This window comes from Malaclemys terrapin, chromosome 4 (genome assembly GCF_027887155.1).
Source record: "Malaclemys terrapin pileata isolate rMalTer1 chromosome 4, rMalTer1.hap1, whole genome shotgun sequence".
Lineage (NCBI taxonomy): Eukaryota > Metazoa > Chordata > Testudines > Emydidae > Malaclemys > Malaclemys terrapin.
This window is the reverse complement of record NC_071508.1, coordinates 73,739,436-73,760,320: the sequence shown is the minus strand read 5'-3', so window position 1 is coordinate 73,760,320 and position 20,885 is coordinate 73,739,436. Positions and strand designations below refer to the sequence as shown.

Here is a 20,885-nt window from a genome sequence, read left to right as displayed (position 1 = left end):
AGAGACGGAGAAAGAAAGATACACGGTCTTATTTGATGCATGTTAAAATGCCTCCTCGTCAAATAAATACCAAAGGGACTGATTTTTTCATACAACAGTGCATGGCCAGTGTTTTCAATGTTTCCACTTATTTTGGGTGTCCCATATAAGGTACCAAGAAACTAAGCACTTCCAGATACTGTTACTTCAATAGGAGTGTCAAGTGTTCAGGAACTCTCGTAGATCAGTCCTTCAAGTTGGACACCAAAATTAGTGGACACTTGAAGATTTTGGCCAAGTCTATTATACTCCGTGTGGAGATACAATCTCTCAAAAGGGAAACTATACCTATATGTAAAAGTTCCCTTTTCCACTCCACCAACAAGATTTCATGGAACAGTAGGACCAAAGCAAGAAATGGTCAACATGTGCCAACCAGGGAGGAGGAACAATCTTGATATGAAAGGTATATCTTCAAATTTATTTTAATTTATTTTTAATTACTCTGGACTATGTTAGAAAGTGAAGGCTATCAATGAGAAGGTAGAAAATGAAAGCGTGGGGTTGCCTCTTTAGGGGGAAAAGCCCAGCTGCATCAGTGCCTCAAACTTGCTGAAGCAATCCAGAAACCCTAACATGCTCCAAGGGAGATTTCTGATGCAAAGTTTGATCAGTGTCTACAAAGAGCATTCAGGATTGCGCTAGCAACGGGACAGTGCATGGATCTTTTGGTCATCCTGCCAGCCCTTTAACACAGTTTTCTGTGGCACTTTGTTGGGGCTGCCTTGAAAATGAAGTTCAGTCCAATCTTGAAGACCTGCCAAGTTGTTAACTGCGTGGATTTCAATTCCTTTCCCTCCCCCCCCCTTTTTTTGGGGGGTGTGTGTGGATGGGAGGAGTTGGTTTGGTTCCTGAACTTTATATTCTCTGTTCATGGTTCTAGACTCAGACAGAAAACAGAAGGTTTCACCCTTCTATGGTAAACAGCTCATAGTTTGCTTTTTAGAGCTCAGTGACAGAAATACCCAAGGATTTATTTTCATGCTGGTCCTGCATCAACCATCCACTAAACTGATTCAATTACACTCAGCTTAAACAGAGGAAAATCTCTCCATTTAAAAACAAAGACAATAGCTAGACAAAATTGTTTTTAAACAAAGACTACTTCAACCTTTTGCTGCAACTTCAATACCAATTTTAATTATGAAAGAACGCGACTAGAATGGGCAAAATATCAGTTATATGGTGAATTGACTGATCCGCTACCATTTAAATCCTACAATACTTTGCAACATCACGCAAAACTCATATTCTGTTCTCTGTAGGTTCTTATAGTTCCCTCATCACACTAATATCCATACACCTTCCAGGAGTGTTGTGACGGGTTTAACATTTTTTACTTATGGTTTGTTCTCTCCCTCATCCTCTTCCTGGAGTAGAACTGTGTGTGTGTAGTATAGTGTTTTGTTTTGGTGATTTTTTTTTTTTTTTTTTTTTTTTTATATAAACACACCCAGTTTGAGTGGAGGGCAATCAAAACACTTTCTGTAGCTGCTTTTGTGAGTGATTTTTAACTGTGTCCAATGAATTTAATGGCATTCTTTTTAAATTAACTGATTAAATAATGAGTGCTGCTGGACTCCAGGATTTCCATCAAGAATAGTATGCATTTTGTAAGCCCTGTGTGGGTCTTGATCTCAGTATCTAAGTGGTCTCTCCATGCACTGTGTTTTCGAACAATTGAAAAGATTCTCATTTTCCTAATGCCAAGACCTTGATAAACCGAATTTGTGTCTTGCCACTGCACAGATCATAGCAATTTATTTTACTTATTATCCCTCTAGATAAGCATAGCAATAAATTCCAGACAGCCCAGAATTCTGCAGCTAGATAGCCATTCCAAAACAGGAGGACATATAACACACCTCTTAAAGGCACTGACTTTGGGTTCCAATTAGACAGCACGTTAGTTGTAATACCGCGTGGTTCCACACAATCCCCAATATTGCATAATTCTGAGTTGGGCTACCTGACCAATTTGTGCTCTTGATATGAGACTTGTTAGCTTTTCTACTTGTCATAATACTACAGGAATACATTGCCCCTGATGTTTATTCTTCTTTCTGCAATAAGTTTCCTGTGGAGGTTAAAAACGCTGAGTCCAGTAACAAATCTTGTTTTGAGGAGATAATATAGTTTGTAATGTCTAACAAAGTGATCTATTCTGCATAATTAACAATATTTTGCCTGCTCTAGCACCTTTCATTTCTCTCTCTCTCTCTCTCTCTCTCTCTCACACACACACACACAGGTAACTGTTTACCCCATTTCATAGATGGTCACAGAGATGAAGTAACTTGTTCAGGGATGCACAGAGTCAGTAGAAAAGATGGGAAGAGAACAGGGTAGATAAAAATTGATTAAAATAAATCAGATTTTTTTATTTAAATTAACTACAGGGTTTACTTTAAAAAAACCACACCCATTCAAATTAAATTTGAAATTATAATAAATTTAGGCCTTAACATAGGTTGTTATCTATTAAAACCATGTAAATTAATTACAAAAATAATATGAAGCAGGACACCTTTGCTGCCAAGTTTTAAAGAAAGTCAAACCACGGAACTAGTGGAAGTCACTGGCTAAGCACCAGGAATTAGTTTAAGTGCTAAATCAGCTTTTGACGGCAGTAACCTCTTCTGCAGGCGCAGAGAGAATATTTTCTTTTCCGTTTATTCAACAAGTTCATTTCAGTGACATTCATTCAAAGTCAAGTAACCAACTGGGAGTTGAGAAAGCAGGAAAGCTTTTTCCCCCCTCCATCAATATATGAATAAAAATAATGTGAGAATGCAATCTACTAGTTTCAAAATCTTAAAGGTCATGGTGACCAGAAACAAACAGATAATACCTCCTTAGTTTAATAAATCAATTAGTTTTAAATTAAAAACACATTGTTAAAAAAAAATCTTACAGTAAATTTAATAAAAACATTAAAATGCTGTTTTTGTACATTTTTAATTGAAATTCTGTCCAAGCAGAGCTTGACACAAAATAAGTAAAAAAATTCTTCAGTAAATAATGCATCATCATCCATTTTCCAACATAATAAAAATTTACAAATTAAGAATGTGAATAAATGTAAGTTAATATATCTCCAACGGCCAGTGATGGGACACTAGTTGAGGAGGGCTCTGAATTACTACAGAGAACTCTTTCCCAGGTGTCTGGCTGCTGGGTCTTGCCCATATACTCAGAGTCTAAATCAGGGGTCCCCAACGCGGTGCCCGCAGGCACCATGGCACCCGCCGGGGCGTCTAAGTGAGCCCGTGCATCTGCTGAAATGCCACCGAATTTCAGCGGCGACGCCTCTGGATGATGATGCTTGTTGGCGGCATTTCGGCGGATGCTCGTCCGCCGCCACGGTCGTCCGTGGCTCGTAGTCTGGCACCTGCCAGACGAAAGAGTTTAGGGACCACTGGTTTAAATCATGGGTGGGCAAACCTTTTGGCCCACGGGTCACATCTGGGAATAGAAATTGTATGGTGGTTCATAAATGCTCACAATTTGGGGTGTAGGAGGGTGCTCCGGGCTGGGACTAAGGGGTTCAGAGGGCAGGAGGATATGGTGGGGGGGTGGGGTAAGGGTTCTGGCTGGGGATGTGGGCAGTGGGGCTAGGGGATGAGGAATTTGGGGTGCAGGAGGGTGCTCTGGGCTGGGATCAAGGGGTTCAGATGCCGGGAGAGGGATCAGGGCTGGGGCAGGGGGAGTTGGGGTGCGGGGAGAGGCTCAGGGGTGCAGGCTCCAAGTGGCGCTTACCTCAAGCAGCTCCCAGAAGCAGCAGCATGTCCCTACTATGGCTCCTATACAGAGGAGCAGCCAGGCGGCTCTGTGCACTGCCTTGTCTGCAGGCACCGCCCCCACAGCCCCCATTGGCCGTGGTTCCCGGCCAATAGGAGCTGTGGGGGCGGGGCTTTGGGCAGGGGCAGAGTGGAGTCCCCTGGCTGCCTCTACATGTAGGAGCCAGAGGGGGGACATGCCACTGCTTCTGGGAGCCACATGGAGCAACCCCAGATCCTGCTCCCAGCAGGAGCTCGAGGGCCAGATTAAAACAGATGGCGGGCCAGATCCAGCCCCCGGGCCGTAGTTTGCCCACCCCGGTCTAAATGATCATCATATTTGGGGTCGAGAAGAAATTTTCCCCATGTCAGATTGGCAGAGATCCTGGAGGAGTTTCACCCTCTCCTGCAACATGGGGCAGGGTCACTTGCAGGTTTAAAGCAGTGTAAGTGGTGGACTCTCTATAACTTGAAGTCTTTAAATCATAATTTGAGGACTTCAATGACTCAGCCAGAAGTTATAGGTCTATTATAGCAATGGTGGGCAAGGTTCTGTGGCCTGCAACGTGCAGAAGGTCAGGCTACATGATCATTATGGTCTCTTCTGGCCTTAAAGTCTATGACAGCGAGGGGCAAACTACAGCCTGCGGGCCACATCCAGCCCGCAGGACCCTTCCCTCTGGCCCCCAAGCTCCTGCCAGGGAGTAGGGTCAGGACAGGCTTGCGGAGGAGCCAGCCCAATTCCCCGACCGCACAGTGAGCAGGGTGGAGGCTACCCCCTGGCCCCTCCCTTTCTGCTCCCCTTCCCTCCCCTCCCTGCCTCCCTTGCAGTCACAGTTCCCCTAGGTCTGGCGGTGCTGCCAGGGGGCAGGGAGCAGGGGGAGTGGGCTGCAGGGAGGCGGTCAAGGGTCCTGGGCCCTGCTGCCAGGGATGGGACAGAGCAAGCCAGGGCCCCCCCTCCACCTCCAGCATGCTTGGCCCGACTGCCAGGGAGAGCAGCCCAACGAGCAGGGGAAACGCACAGGGAAAGGACTGAGCCCCTCTTTCCCCCACCCCACGTTACGGAGAGCAGGGAGGGTTGGATAGGGGGCCCCAGGGGAGTGGTCAGGGGGTGGGGAACAGGGGGAGGATGGTCAGGGGCGTTTGAATAGGAGTCCCAGGGGGCAGTCAGGGTGGGGAGCGGGGGGGGGGGCGGTTGGATGGGGTGGGGGTTCCAAGGGAGCTGGATAGGGGGCCAGGCCACACCTCACTGTTTGGGGAGGCATAGCCTCCCCCAGCCTTCCCTACCTGGCCCTCCATACAATTTCTGTATCCGATGTGGCCCTAGGGCCAAAAAAAGTCTGCCCATCCCTGGTCTATGAGTAAGCTATATAATTGCTTAGATCAGTGGTTCCCAAACTGGGGTTCATGAACCCTGGGGGTTCACAAAATGTTACAGGGGGTTCTCGGGGAAAAATTCCTTAATGGCAGACAGAGCTGTCCCTAGGGATCCCAGACAGCATGGGGTCAGCAGCCCGGAGCCCCTGGACTTCCAAGAGCTAAGCAGATCAAAGCAAGCATATCTATCACACTGAGGAGATTTAAACTTCAAGACTCCTTATAAGCAATGGAAAGGGAGGTGGATATTTTTTTTGCTGTTTTTAAAATTAAATAGGCAGCTAGTATTGTTTTTAAAATTATGAAGAACAAGTTTAAGCTTTGTTGTAATGTGCACTGTTTGCCTGGACTACTCAAGCCCTGAATGCTTATGTAGGAGGAACTCTTAAATACCTTCATGCTGTTTCAAATCTGATACTCCTTGATGAAACATAGGAGCCTTGTCTTGTAACAGGCTTATTCAAAGTGATACAAGCTACGGAAGTGAGATCTTGGAAGAGTGTTGCCGTTTTCATAATGTAATAAAAATAGTGTAATTATAAATAATAATAAATAGTGTGTAATAAGCATGTCATAAAAACAAATTTTATAGTTCCAAGATCATTGCTATTATAATTTATACTCCGGTAAAGGAGAAAATCCCTGGAAATATTCATTTTTAGGAGGGGGTTTGTGAGACTTGACATTTTAGTGAAAGGGGTTCACAGGGTGTTAAAGTTTGGGAACCACTGGCTTAGATAAATGTACATATCATCCTGGTTAGCAAAAAGAAGCACCAAATTTAGAGTAAAGGCTAGTAGTTGCAAATCAATGTTTTAATAGAGAATCAACCTCTCTTTAGAAAAAAAAAAAACCCTAAGTAGTACAAATGCAAAATACAATTAAAATTCATTATTTAAGTCAAGGTTTTCTACTTGCTGATTTAAATCATGAATGAATAGAAGATTTAACTAAAGCAATTTAAATCAATTCAGAGAATCCAGGAGCCCTGACTTCCATCCCCCTTTGCTCTAATTAGACAATGCCCTACCTGTTGATGACTACTAAAAAGAGATATTACCAAGGTCCATGGAGCCCAAAACATGGACCTACAGAGTGAGCTTATAAATCAGAACAAGCAAGTACTGAGATACAAAAGGGAACAAGAAAAAAGAAATTCAACAAAATAAAATAATCTGATAGATTTCCATTCATATGCATCTGCTCTTGAATTTTATTGGCCAAAGAAATACAGATCCTACACAAATTGAGAAGTGGGGTGCATGCAGATCCCCTACAATTGAGGGGAGGGGGAAGAGGGGAAAAACAGAGCCCCTGGCATAGGGGGAAGGGATATGGGGAAATCCTGCAATGAGGAGGAAGGCCAGAGATGAATTTACAGTGGCCAAGGCACAAAATAATTGTTATGAACCAGTTCTACCAGTAGGGACAGTGTTTCTAGAGGAATGACTAACTTGAAGCGTGGTTTTGCATCCATAGGATTATTATTATTTGTACCACAACAGCACCTAGGGGCCACAGCTGAGATCAAGGCTCCATTGTGTTAGGAGCTGTATAAACACATTGTAAATAAAGAGCCCCTGGCCCAGAAATTTTCTAATCTAACAGGTAAGACAAACATCAGTTAGCAGGAGAAAGAGGGGAAGGAACCCACCCAAGGGCAAAAGCAGATCAGTTATGCAGCCAGAAAGAGAACCAAGCTCACTCAGTCCCAGTCCAGTGCCCTATCCATGGGACCATGCTCCTGCTCTTGAATTTCCATCTATGAGGATTCTGCATGCAGTATGCACAACTCCACAACAAATACTGATAAAGCTCACAATCCTTCCATCTCCCCCTCTAAATTAGGAAAATTCTCCAAAGCAGGAGGCAGCATGAAGGAAGGACCAAACTCTATATAAGGACTAGAACTAGAAAATTAAATGAACCTTAGCGGCCCGAGTTCACATGCTTTAATCTTAAAATGGACCTACAGTGTACACACCCCTGATTATTGCAGTGACATGCCACCTGCAACAGAGACTGAAACAAAATACTCTGGCAAACATTAAGTGAGAATTGACTTTTCCCTCTCTGGACTGAGCTATTCCGCAACATGCTGACAAAGGCATCAAGTTTGACCGGTTCCCAACTGGTGCAGATTTGTTTCCATTTAGAATCATAGTTTCGTAAAACAAACAGATTTCCAGAAACATTGTTTATGAAAACTGAAAACCCGTATTTCAAGACAGACCCTCTCAGAGGACAATTTGCCTATGAAATAGCTTCACTAGAGTAGACCTTCAAAGGGAGGCCTAACAAAGCAAGCTCCCAGGTGGAAAAATACTAGTAAAAACTGAAAAAACACATTCCTTTTGCCTCTGCTGAAAGACAATATATTATACCATAATAGAATGTTTAATCCAAGATTACAAACAATTCACAAGTTTTAATAAATTAAGCTTTACAGCCTGCCGTGTGGTGAGAGGAAGTATTGTATACATTTTATATCTTGGTAAACTGAGGCTGATGGCAATTATGTGACTTGCAAAAGGACACTCAGGACTTCTCCAACTCTGTCACTTACTTCATGTCAGATATATCATTTAAAAGGAAACCCATCATTTAAAACTGACTTCACTTGACATATTTGATTGTTCTCTTAGCATGTTCTGTCACAGTTTTGCCAAAAAAGGGATTAATTTTCCTTGGGTAACCCAAGAATGGTTTTTAAACTTAGACTTTTGGCTTCTTTCTTCTCCTCCACCTTCAAATGACTGATGCTGAAGTTTCAAGTCAAACTTCGGAAAATGTCACTTTAAACACATGCAGCAAGCTGCTTGTTTACGATAGCCAGGACAACATCAGCTTCAATCTGTGCCAGGCACAACTGAATAATGGCAACCTAGAGGGTCACTCACCAGCTCACAAAATTGATCATTTGGCCTGCCATGGAGAAGGCACTAAAATTCAGAGTACTGTTCTGTTCTAATTACTACAGATTGCAGTCCAGCAACAGAATTCTCAAGCATGCCAGGGTACTCCATTCCTGCACTAACAGACAACATAACCACAGCAGGAACTTGTTAGAGTGAGACACTATTCTAGTGGAATTTGTTGGGTAAAAAATACATATAAATCTGTTTATAGGTGACAAATTAGGTTAATTTTGCATCAGGTCCTCCTAGACAGCAGCCCTAAATTGCCACAGAGTTGCAGCTGCATCTCAATTGTACTGTTTTGAAAATGTAAGAAATGTAGGATATGCCACACCAGATCAGTCCATCAACTCCCATATCCCACTGCCTCACAGTGGCCAATATCTGATGCTTCAGAAGACAGACTGCCCCTTCCCCATCAATATAGCAATTATGCAGTGATAGCTATGAAGACAAGCATTTCCTTCCTGGTTTTACTGGTGCTCAGTTTATGTCCAGAAGCATGACACTGAATTACATTTGCCCCATTAGACATAGGTACATATGTTACAGCATTCTCATAAAGTTATCCAGCTTCTCTTTTTAATTTAGCCACCATATTGGACTTGATAATCTCCCACTGCACCAGACAACAGATTGTGAAGTTATTTTTTCACACGGCGTATAATCAATGTTACCTGCCAGCAATTTCATCTTGTGCTCCCTTCTTCTCATAGTACAGTAAAGATATACCTTATTCCTTGTCTTTCATAAGTAAAAGTCACCCTATCGCATTACGCCTCCTCTTCATACCAAGGTTCCTTGCTGCAAACTCCAGCCTCACAATCCTTTGCAGCTGGATGCAAGCCACTGTAGCACAATCATCCTGATTCCAATGACACAAATTTCCAATGCCTCTGTGGCTGCTCATAGCTTTTCCAGTCAGCGGAAATTGACGTGACTATGGTTAAGTATCATTGCTGCCATTCAGAACCCCTGAAGCGGCTGTGAAATTGACAAAAAGAGCATCAATTACAATCTACTGCTGTTTAGAAAGTCTATTTGCAAGGATGGAGTCAGGGACTGAAGCTATTCAGAGGCACCCACCCTCAGTTGGGAAACACATCCTTTCTGGCTGCTAGGAGGCTCTTGTTGGGGACAAGAGGGTAGAGAAGATAAGTTCATTTTCCCTTCCAGCAGCCCAAAAAGTAGGGGAATAACAATTTAGATAGATAGATAGAACCTAGGCGGTCTTCAAACTTCAGATTTCCAATAGCCAGCCTTTAATATGAAAGGCATTGCCCTCAAGCAATGTTTAGGAACGCCACCCTGATAGAAATTCCAATACCCACGGAAAAAGATTCTCTCTCTCACCAACAGAAGTTGGTCCAATAAAAGATATTACCTTACCCATCTTGTCTCTCTAATACCCTTCCAAGCAGTTGAAATAGGGCTTCTCAGTAGCATGTTGCCTTTCAACTACTTCCCATCCTTCATATCAGCCTTTGGCTTGCAGATTTATTTCTTTGGCAAATATTTCGAGCTCTGTTGCAGCACTTATTCCTTCTTTCCCACCAGCATGTTTGAGCAGGTGGCTTCTTGACTTGTACACAGTTACTGTCAGAATCTTTGTGAATTTCAAGACTCAGAAATTTTAATAGGATGGCACCAAGGAGTGCAAATATAATTTAAAGTCCATTCCAATGTTTTACAGAATAGAGAGAACATTTCAGAGACTACCATGTAGGATTTTGTCCTCGTCAGCCAGGACAGTGAATAGGGATAACATTCACAAAAGTACTCCCACTCCTCTTCAAGTTATTATTTGAAAGCGACTTTCTATAATACTTATGACTTCCGTATATCTTTTAATGTAACTCCTCAAGACAAACAGAGGATTCTAGATATTTGGTGGAGAAGGAAAATATGTGGCAATACGATAAAGATGTAAGGGCTAGTCTACCATATGCACTACATGGGATTCTCAGCCACAAAATTCCCCACTTAAAAAAAAAAAAAAAAAAAAATCTCTGTGCAGTGCCTTGAAAGTCAGTACACATCAAAACCAATCTAAGCAAATGTTTTACATTTGTGTAATTGTGCACAAGTGTTCTAAGTTAATCTGCACTGTTGAGTTTAATACGCATTAATGTCACATTTTACTTGCTAAGCAAGTCTCTGGTTGTGTTTTACAGAGTTCCCAAGTGCACAAATGTCTGCAATGCTAAAAATTTGTGCGCGCATGTTTTGAGTTTGTTCACTGGCAGTACTCTGCTGATTCCAGCAGCATTAGCTATGGTGAAAGGGAAAAAAAAGAGTTAAAGACAGGGCCTGCTCAGTACTCAGTCAGTTGACTACATTTTTAGTAAACATGCATGTCATATGTAAAGGCTGTTCAACAGGGAAGTCGTAAAATTGGAACTTGGCATCTAAGGCCTTGGCTACACTTACCAGGTAGTTCGACGGCTGGAAATCGAAGTTCTGGGTTCGACTTATCGCGTCTAGTCTGGACGCGATAAGTCGAACCCGGAAGTGCTCGCCGTCGACTGCGGTACTCCAGCTCGGCGAGAGGAGTACCGCGGAGTCGACGGGGGAGCCTGCCTGCCGCGTGTGGACCAAGGTAAGTTCGAACTAAGGTACTTCGACTTCAGCTACGTTATTCACGTAGCTGAAGTTGCGTACCTTAGTTCGAATTGGGGGGGGTAGTGTAGACCAAGCCTAAGACTGGACACACAAGAATCTCAGTTGTGAATGGCATTCTGACTTTCCAGCTGTCTAAGGTTTTTCACATTTCCAAGACCTGCATCATATCAACAGTACAGGTAGGCTTTACAGGGCTTTCTAGTATGAAAAACAAGAATTCTCCTCACTTGTTTTTTTCCCCCCCAAGTTTACACTTAACCCTGAAAAATATGATCAAAGGGAACTCTACATTTACCTATACTAAGCACCAGTGGTTCATGCAATCTCTGATCATTTGCTCTTCTCAGCAGGAGAAGAAACACTGGATTAAAAACCAATGATTTTACATCTAGACTTGCTTGAAGAGGCCTAAAACATCCAGATAGAACACACCACAGCAATAGACAGGATCAAAATTCAGGTACAGCTAATTCTTCATTTAGGCCTCATCTACACAGCTATACTAGCTATACAGGTATAACCCCGTGTGGACACTCATTTCAGTTTAGCCTATGCAACTTGGGAAGGAGTTTAAGGCCGTGGCTACACTCGAAACTCCAAAGCGCTGCAGCGGGAGCGGTCCCACGGCAGCACTTTGAAGTGTGAGTGTGGTCGCGCGCCAGCGCTGGGAGAGAGCTCTCCCTGCGCTGCAGGTATTCCACCTCTATGAGCGGATTAGCTTACAGCGCTGGGAGCCGTGCTCCCAGCGCTGGGGCACTGTTTACACTGGCGCTTTACAGCGCTGTAACTTGCTGCGCTCAGGGGGGTGTTTTTTCACACCCCTGAGCGAGAAAGTTGCAGCGCTGTAAAGCACCAGTGTAGCCGTAGCCTATGCTAAATGGAAAAAGCCACTTTTCTACCAGGATAAGAGCGTCCACGTAGGAGGTTATAGCTGTATAATCAGTAAAACTTTCCCATGTAGAGAAGACCTAAGAGTGTCTACACAGGGCGTTACACCAGTTTGACTACACTGGTTTAAATTCACATTCTAGATTATACTGAAAAAACAAAACCCCATAACCTTTCCTCTGTAGATAAGGCCTTATCTGATCAGAAGCAACATTTGGGCCAAGTACATGACTTTATAGATTAAGATTTGTTTTGCTAATCTTCACTGACACAATCAAAGTTTACAGCCATTCTTGCAAGCTCTCTGGAACAAGAACTTAAGTCAACCATTCATAAATTTACTGGGATTTCTATGCCCCCAGAATTTCCAAGTTTCCCTTACCTGAATACCAAAAGATAGCAGGTTATGGAACAGCCACTTTAAACCAATTATCAAAAACTAAAATTCAAGAGAAGACTAGGGGCTAGGAAAAAAGGCATCCTCCCTGTGGGAAGCCTGCAGGGGAGTCAATATAGAGAGAGGAAGAACCATTTACCAAAAACACAAAAAACAAAGATCCAATATTTTGCTCTTCAAAAGAAAATCTGAACACATTACAGGTATTCTAAAAATATATTTTTAGAAAGCTCTTTAAATGTTAACTACCATCTTACACCAACATAAACCAGAGGCTCCGGTTAAATAACTGAAGGGAAACTGTTGCACAGCCACCGTAGTGGATTTATGCAGACTACAGACAGAAATTTGAAGTACTAGTTCCAATAAGAAAGATCACTCTTATTTACCTCTGTGCTCATGAAGAAAAGGTAGGCATGAGAGCAGATGAGAAGGGGGGGGGACGGGGGACCAGAAAAACAAAAACACACAAAGAAAATGAGACTCATACTAATGTTAGAACAAAACAGGCCCTTATTCTGCATGGCCCTCCATGGCCTCACACTGTTGACACACTGGCTATATTAGGAATATGACTGCTTTTAGTACATGGAGATATGCATATTACTAGGAGTAATTAAATTAGACAAATTTTTGCAACACTACCAGAGTATAATGACACATAACTGGATGAAGGCAATGTAGTTTAAATGTACACACCCAAGTGTTGTCTGAAGGTTTCTAAAAGATCAACTGCTGGGGCAACAATAATTAAGAAAAGGTAAGTCTGTGCAAAAACTACTCATGAGCCACAAAGTGTTACAAGTCTCAGGAGTTCAAAGAGCACAAAGTTTTATTGTTCCTTTCCTCATTTTTAAGGCTTCTTCTTAAAGAGGAAGAGTCCTTTACATGAGCAAGGATTAGCTGCAGGGTAGGTATTGGTAGCTAAGTGCAAACCACATCAATCCGTTTTATCAAGGAAGTTATGACATTTGATAAATAACAGGTTTCACACTGATGACAGATGCTCTGAGAAAAATTAAGCATGATCTTCTGGATTTCACCCATTATGTGTCATCACTTCAGACACCCCATCACCAAGAAGCAATTCAGTAACAGACATGGCAACATGAAGCCCCGCCACTTACACCTCTACCAAAATACTCTGGAAAAGAGCCTGCTAAGATTATGTTGCAGAAATAATTTATACCTGCAGCATAGCTGCAAAAAGCATAATCAGAATAGAGACCTTGACAGACATATGCCCACCATGTGCAAAGCATTTTTACAGGTATGAATTTAGCAGCTACAGATCCATCTTTTATTTTTAATCCAACATCAAGTCATTCAGATACAATCAGACACTTGACCCATCCTCTGTACATGTTTTCACCTATTTTCCTAGCACAGCATTCTGGGCTACTCCCCAATAAGGTTTGCTGTTGGAACCTGTGATCTTCTAGTAAACATTAATCTAAACTTTAACCTATAACAGGCATGCTGAGTTATTACACTATTCACTGAACAGGTGGGCGACAGATTCCTACTCAAGTCAAAATGCCCCCTTCCCGCACTTGTTAAGTAATTTGCTTTACCATGAGGGGCAGTGTAACTCAGAAGATCCAACTTCAATGCCCTGCTCCGACACAGGACTTCCTATGTGACCTGCGGCCACTCATTTAGGGGGAAGATATTTAAAAGCACCTAAGAATTTAGACACACAAGTCAACAGGATGTTGACCCACTGACTTGTGTGTTTAAATCCCTGACAATTTTGAATGTCTCCTCCTAAATCTGTCTCAGATCCCTATCCCTAAAATGGGAACAAGGCTATTGTGAGGATAAATATATTAAAAGTCTGTGACTCACTCTGATACTTTAATGGTTGCTGCCACATGAGGAAGACGCACACCTCCACCAGGTACTACCTTCAGTGATTAATTTGTAGTGAAAGAGGTGCATGGCTCAAGCAATTTTTTTACATTCATAACTGACGCAGCAAGCCCAAAGGTGCTGAGGCTATGAACTGCCAAGCCTAGATGTGCCAGGGCTGAGCCCTGGCACAAATTAAGCAATGACTACCTTCCATCTTTATGATGCTATAGCTCAAGTACTGCCAATACTTCTAAACCTGGAAAAACAGTAACACCCTAAGAAATCGCTTCAGTATCATATTATAATCAGCAATACAGGCACTGAACCAAATTCCTTTTCAGCAGGTCCATCTTGCTTGGTCTCATCATTCTGTAAGACATATCACGTGCAGGGTGGATTTGATTTAAATCAAATTGATTTAAAATCACTAGTCAGGAAGACTCGATTTAATCATGGTTTTCTACATAAAAGTGCATTCTTGTTGGTTGTTATAACCTTAATACATATTCTTCACAACTCAGAAATAGATGTAGGTTTCATTTTTAGAAGGTACACACTATACATTTTCAAACAGTGATTTATTCTGAAAACTTTTCAGATTAGTTTTACAGCTATATCAGAAAATGAATGATTGTTTCGTTATTTCAGTTACCTTTGGTAACTGAAGCAGATATTTATGAAGTCATTGGGAGGTGAACTATCTCCAATTCAACAGGTTAATCATTAATATTTAGAGGATTTTCTTGCCATGCTGTATTAGGAGGAGAATATCACTAGAGAGACATTTAAATTGTTTTATTTAACTAAAACAGCAATATTAAGTATACTGGATTTTTTTCTTCAACAGCAAACATATAATATTTTTAACAAAACAAGCATATGTCCCTGACTTCTCACATTTATCTCCAGACTTCTTCTCCTTGTCCAGATCTATTCCGCCCCCAACAATCTTCTGTTCATTTAACTTTTTGAGAGAGGTAAGGGATTGACTCTGGCCTGGTCTACACTGGGGGGGCGAGGGGGGGAATGTTATCTCTGGAGACACAAAGCCACAGTTTGAGAACTGCAAAACTAAGCATCTCCGGTGGTATCTTCTAGACTGAGCACTGAGTCCCATTGGGTAGATGGAAAGATTAACCTAAATAATCTATACAGAAGTCCCTGGAACTCCATAAAATGGGGTCCCTAATCCATGAACTATTGGAACTCATTTACAAAACTTTTCTTCGACATGACATGAATATATTGTCTCATACCATAGAATTAGAATTTATAATCCCTATTCCACGATGAGATATCTCTGAGCTATAATGCATCTTAATTAAAACTCTCTAGAGAAGTTTTTTCCTCAAAAAGCTTTTTATCAAAATAATCTGATTTAAATAAAAAAAAAAAAAGCTGATTTTTTGTTTGCTTTTTAAATCACTGATTTTTATCCACCCTGATCATGTGTTTGCCAGCTATACCATACAGCTTTAGGCTTTCAGGCAGTAAGGTCTGTGGAACAGGGCCTTCAGTTGGCACTGCAAGGTACAGCATACAGTCATGGCCCTCTATAAAATGTGCCCAGGCTGGTTGGTATCTTGTTGCATGACGGCATGGCCCAGGCTGCTCTGCAATAGTGCCCACTAACAACATGCCATATGGACACAGGAGCAGCTTTATTCCTAACCTTACTGCATCCAAGGGCCAAACTCCAGAAGACAAATTCCTGACCTCTCTTCTCCCCTCCTTGCTCTCAACCCAAGGACTAGAGCTGCAGCTGCAAGCCACAAGTGACAGCTCGGGGAAACCACACCGGGTCAGCACAGGGGCCAAAGTAGCTCAGCCACCGACCCCAACTCCTCAAGGGCAGAAGCAACCTAGTCTGCTGGTTCCATGCATCCAGAAGTGAGGAGAAAATCCTAGCTAAAGGGGTGGTCCAATGCTCACAACGCAGCCTGCAACACACGCCGCTCATGGGAGGAAACCCCCTGCCCATTGTGTACATACACCTTCCTCTCCTCTTGCTGGACCACACACAGCGCAGCAGGGAGGAGAACGCACTGCAAACAACAGCCCTTCTTCCCCCGCCCCAGCCTGGTGCATGGGGGGGCGGGGGGGGAAGCGAGGCAGCCTCCACTGCACCTCGCCCGCCCCAGCCTGGTGCACGGGGGGGGGGGGGGGCAGCCTCCACTGCTGCACACACACCCCGCTCCCCAGCCCGGTACGCACAGGGAGGGGGCGGTACCCACGACCCCCTCCCCCCAGAGCCCAGTCCGCCCCTCCCTCGCGAGCCCGGGGAAGGAGCCGCTGCTGCCGCCCCGCTCGCCCTCACTCACCCGCCGAGCCCAGCAGCAGCCACAGCAGCCACATGGCCCCGCGCCGGCCGCTCCGCAAACTTTCCTTTCCGCCTGCTCCGTGCGCGAGCAAGTCTCCGCCCGAACCGGGCCCGGGCGGGGGGAGGGGGAGACGAGGGCGGGGCCGGGGGAGGGGCCCTCCGCGCAGCCACAGAGCGCAGCAGCCCCGGCCGGGACCCTGGCTGCGGGCCCGCCCACTCGGCTCCTGTGCCCGGTGCCCATCTCTCCCTCTTCCCCTGCTGGAGACCCTGGGGCGGAGATTCCAGCCCACGCATGCACCGGACTAGGGAGCAGAGGGTGTTGTTAATCCTGCACCCCAGCCGGCCACACAGCGAGGGGAGTTAGCATTGCATCCCGTTTCCTAGCCCGATGCATGTGTGGGTAGTTACCAGTGACTCCTGCTCCTCAGCCTGCTGCACACATGAGAGGATCATTACACCCTCTCCTCCCTTGCCTGGTGCATACACTGGCAGAGAGAGGTAACAGTGCATCTTCTCCCTGCCACTGCAATTTCCCGTCTTCCTGGATTATTCAGAGCCCAGGGCCTACCTCAAACTCCCATCAAGGAACTGTTGTCCAGTTCTTTTCCTGTCACTCACCCACCAAACACACTATCTCTGTGACCAGACATTACAGTGATGGGCGTTACAGAAGTGCATGTAATAATAATAGCAGCAGACACAAAAACCATAGCAAGCAACTCTACTGCTGTACATGGTGCTCATTCTAAGCATGTGGTTCCTAGTTGCACTCACATTGTATTCACAAGTATCAGGGGGTAGCCGTGTTAGTCTGTATCTATAAAAACAACAAGGAGTCTGGTGGCACCTTAAAGACTAACAGATTTATAACTTAGATTGATAACTAAATCTGTTAGTCTTTAAGGTGCCACCAGACTCCTTATTGATTGTATTCACACACTTCTCCTATCACATGCAAACAAATAATATGCTGCCACCCATGTTCACACTCAAAGGGAAAAGTGGCTCATACACAATTACAAGCTAAGCTGAAATGATAGTAACAGTGTGTGTGTTGCCAGTGATTTAGGGTGTTTTGTGTAAATCCCCAACTCCTAGAAACATTTTTGAGCTTGGGGTTGACAATACTGATTTTTCCAGTAACACATTGTAGTAGTATCTAGGCACTGATAGCAATTAAGTTCTTGTTAACTTATTTTGGGCCAGATCCTATTGCCCAAGGAACAGCTGGAATGGATGCATGGCAAGGGGCAGTGAGTCCAAACCCCTTGTGCATCTGGTAGCACACCTGTACGAATGGGTCCTTGTACTGCAGCCTGGAAAGGGGGGCAGAACTAAAGGCAAATAGAACATGAACCTTGACAGACTTTCTCCTTTCCACAGTTAGTTAAGGCATTGAACTGGCTGTCAGCTCCCTGACACCTCAAAGCTGTTAGCCACCCTAGAACTCTCCTCTGGGCTAAGCCAGCCCTTCCTTTACCTTGCAAGTTAATGGTAGCTGTACCCTAAATCCCTTTGAAGTGTTCCCCTGTAGTGTCCAGCCCCTTCTCCACTTAACACTCACAGTAATACCAGGTCTGCTGTACCCAAGGGAACCAGCCTGTATGATTCAGCTCATGATCCTCTCCCAGTATTATATCACAGCACTGAGATATATTCATAGTGAAAACAACAGTAAGTTTATCATTAAAGATTCTAGAGACAGTGAGTAAGAATAATGGAAACAAAAGTGTTACACATAAAACAAAATTATAACATGGTATCTAGAGACTAACTGTCTTGCATCTGAAGAAGTGAGGTTCTTACACACGAAAGCTTATGCTCCCAATACTTCTATTAGTCTTAAAGGTGCCACAGGACCCTCTGTTGCATTTAACTTAACAGGCTAACATAAGGAAGTTTGTCTCACCCCAATCGTCCTTTGCAGTGTTTCATCCAGGGCATGTTGAAATTTTGTTTTCATGAATTTCTAGGTGCAGGATAATCTCCTTATATCCCCAAAAGTTCATTGTCTGAACCCAGAGTCAGGATGACCCCCTGTGGCTTATTCTCTGGTGTGCTGCCTCCCTGTTAATTTCACATCCCCTCCCTTGACTTCCTATGTAAATAGGGTTACCATTGTGTTGGCTTACAATGCTTAATTACATGCTGACAGAGAGACAAATGAACAAACATCTTTTGTCTCACAGAAAACTTGTTTGTCAACTCTGCCTTGATATAGACTTTGGAACATATTTTCAGTATACATACATACATACATACCTCCTTATTTATTATCTGTACATACATTTCTCAACAATATTATTGACCAGTGTGACCCTGGCTTTCTTATAAGACTTCATACAACATGCTTTGGTGAACCAGAATGTACTTACCAGGATCAGGATATTCTTGTAACCTCCTTGCCAGTTGGCATTGGGGGGTTCCTGGGTCACACTAACTTCTTAAAGAGCCTTTCCTCTTCACCTGTCTTCCTGGCATCACTTGAAAATAACAGATTTCATCATTATCATTTATATAAAAAAGTCAAACAAAGATAGTCTGTGGCACTTACAGTCCTTGTGAAGTACAGTCAGGGTCACCTAACCCGAGCTTTAGCACTCTGTAATGCCTTTCCATAATATATTTATAGTTGCAGTTTAAGGGCCCAATCGGATCCTACTGAAATCCTTGGCTTCAGTGGGAGCAGGAGCAGGCCCATTTTAGGAAGGTAGACTGTCACTCTGGAACAAGTAGGGATTAAAAGACCAGCATTAGTTCACAACAACATTTCAATCTCTTTTGCTTTCTTGGGAAACTGTTGCTCTTATTCATTAAGAAAATTGATACCTTTCATGTCAGGAAGTATTCCTGCATGTGTAGTAGGTAGGTGAATAAATTTGCATGTGTGTTATAAACTTTAACTTTCAGAAAAACTAACAGGATACATTTAATAGTTGCAGAGACTGCTGAGTGCACAAGTTCTTCTGGCTAAGAAGTCAGTTTACAAGAGCCAAAAACTGCCAAATTGTTTCTAAAATGGTCTTCAAATAATCAGCACAAGAATACTGCTGGGTACTGGCCGAGTTCTTGTAATTCATGTTTAATAGAGTCAGACTAGCTTGTGGGCTAGAGATTTATTGATGAGGATTTCACATTATTTGGAAAGATTACTGTATTTTGTTGTTTAAAATAAGAGTTCTATTTTAATATCTAATCTTTATCATTTGTTACCTCTTGAATGCAGCTTTAACCGTTAATAGGAAATTCCCAAGGGGATGTCAACTTGACAACAAGTTAATTCCGACAGCTGATGACTGTTTCTCTGTGCCAGAGATGAGGAGGGGTTTCCACCACTGGGAGGTGTGGCTGGGTCAATGCTGCAGGAAGTGCAAGGTCCGTCCATCTGCCAGACCACTCCTATGCCACAACTTACATGCCCCTGCCCTGTGCTCCCCATGAGACCATTTTTCACCCTTCTGCTGGCTTCAAACAACTCTCCCAGGCCAGCAAGAGAAAGTAACAGTGTATATCAGCTGCTCGGGCCAGAGATAGGGAAGAACAAGCATGAAAGCCAGAGAAGTTTCATGCAGGGATATGGGGCCAGCAGTACAGTGAGGTGGGCAGGAGCCTCTTTCAGCATTTACCAAGAAGAAGGGTTTCCATGGTCATTGAAGAGAGTGGGCTGGGAGCAGGAGAAAGGGAGGCAAGAGAGGTTCTAGGGCTGTGAATGAGTTTCTTTCTATTCAGCCCTTCAGTACAGTGCTCCTGTTCCTGCTCCTAATTAACTCAAGGGCAAAACTCCCATTAGCTTCTATAGGAGCAAGAACAAGTCCAATACAGTTAAAGGAGTGGATTTCCAGTGATGTAGGAATCAACACATTTTCTAGAGGTTCTTCACCCCACCCTCTAATTTATGAGCTGCAATCTATTCTGATCCACCTTGACATGGTATGAACTGCTTACAAGTCATGGAAAATGAACGGTGTCTTCTGGTAAAGACACAGGGCTGGTACTCAGTTCATGCAATCTGTGTTCAACGTCCAACTCTGCCACATCCTTCCTGTGTGACTAGTTTCCTGATGAAACTGGTAGATAACACCACTCCCCTACCTCACAAGGATGTTGTAAGGATAAGCCCGTAAATACTTCAGGGTGCTCAGTACCTACATGGATCCTCAATGTACAGTAGCAGCACAGGGTATCATGAATAGGGGAACATAGTCAAAAATATAGTAAGGAACTATGTACAGTATAAAGATAAATCCATATTCTCCACTCAGTTTCACGGGTGTTGCTCCCCTTGTCTTCACTGGCAATTACACTCATATAACAGAGCGGACTGGCCTATATTCTCAACTTTAGTAAACAGATTAGCTAGATGTATATGAGAAAGTTACATACACAGGTATAACAACTTTATGAAAATTTCTCTCTATAGCCCTTGACTAAAATTGCACAGAGTCAGGTGTGTAGCAAAAGCACATTGAAGTGTGTATCCATGCTACTGGCCATAGTTTCTAGTGTTCCCTTTACTATTCTAAACAGATACGTGTGGTTTTTCCTGAGGGATTTTCCCCAAGTGCAGCTTCTGTGTCTGCCTGCAATGAAGTCATCATAATCCTCTAGTTCTAAACATCCCAGTGTGTCGACGTAAAATACCATTTAATACTATTAAATGGGATTAAGTGATGATGGTGTCTGTGTGGCTC

At 43.4% G+C, this 20,885-nt stretch overlaps 1 protein-coding gene across 3 annotated transcripts in view; it reads right to left on the bottom strand.

Annotated features, from left to right (window-relative positions):
- The window catches only part of LDLRAD3 (low density lipoprotein receptor class A domain containing 3), a 172,537-nt gene extending 156,250 nt beyond the window's left edge, over positions 1 to 16,287 (bottom strand). For all 3 annotated transcript variants that reach the window (XM_054025137.1, XM_054025138.1, XM_054025139.1), the window contains exon 1: positions 16,196 to 16,287. In XM_054025137.1, the coding sequence (XP_053881112.1) occupies positions 16,196 to 16,229 (34 nt within the window). In that variant the 5' untranslated portion in view covers positions 16,230 to 16,287. The remainder of the gene's footprint in view (positions 1 to 16,195) is intronic.
- Between the last annotated feature and the right edge of the window lie 4,598 nt (positions 16,288 to 20,885).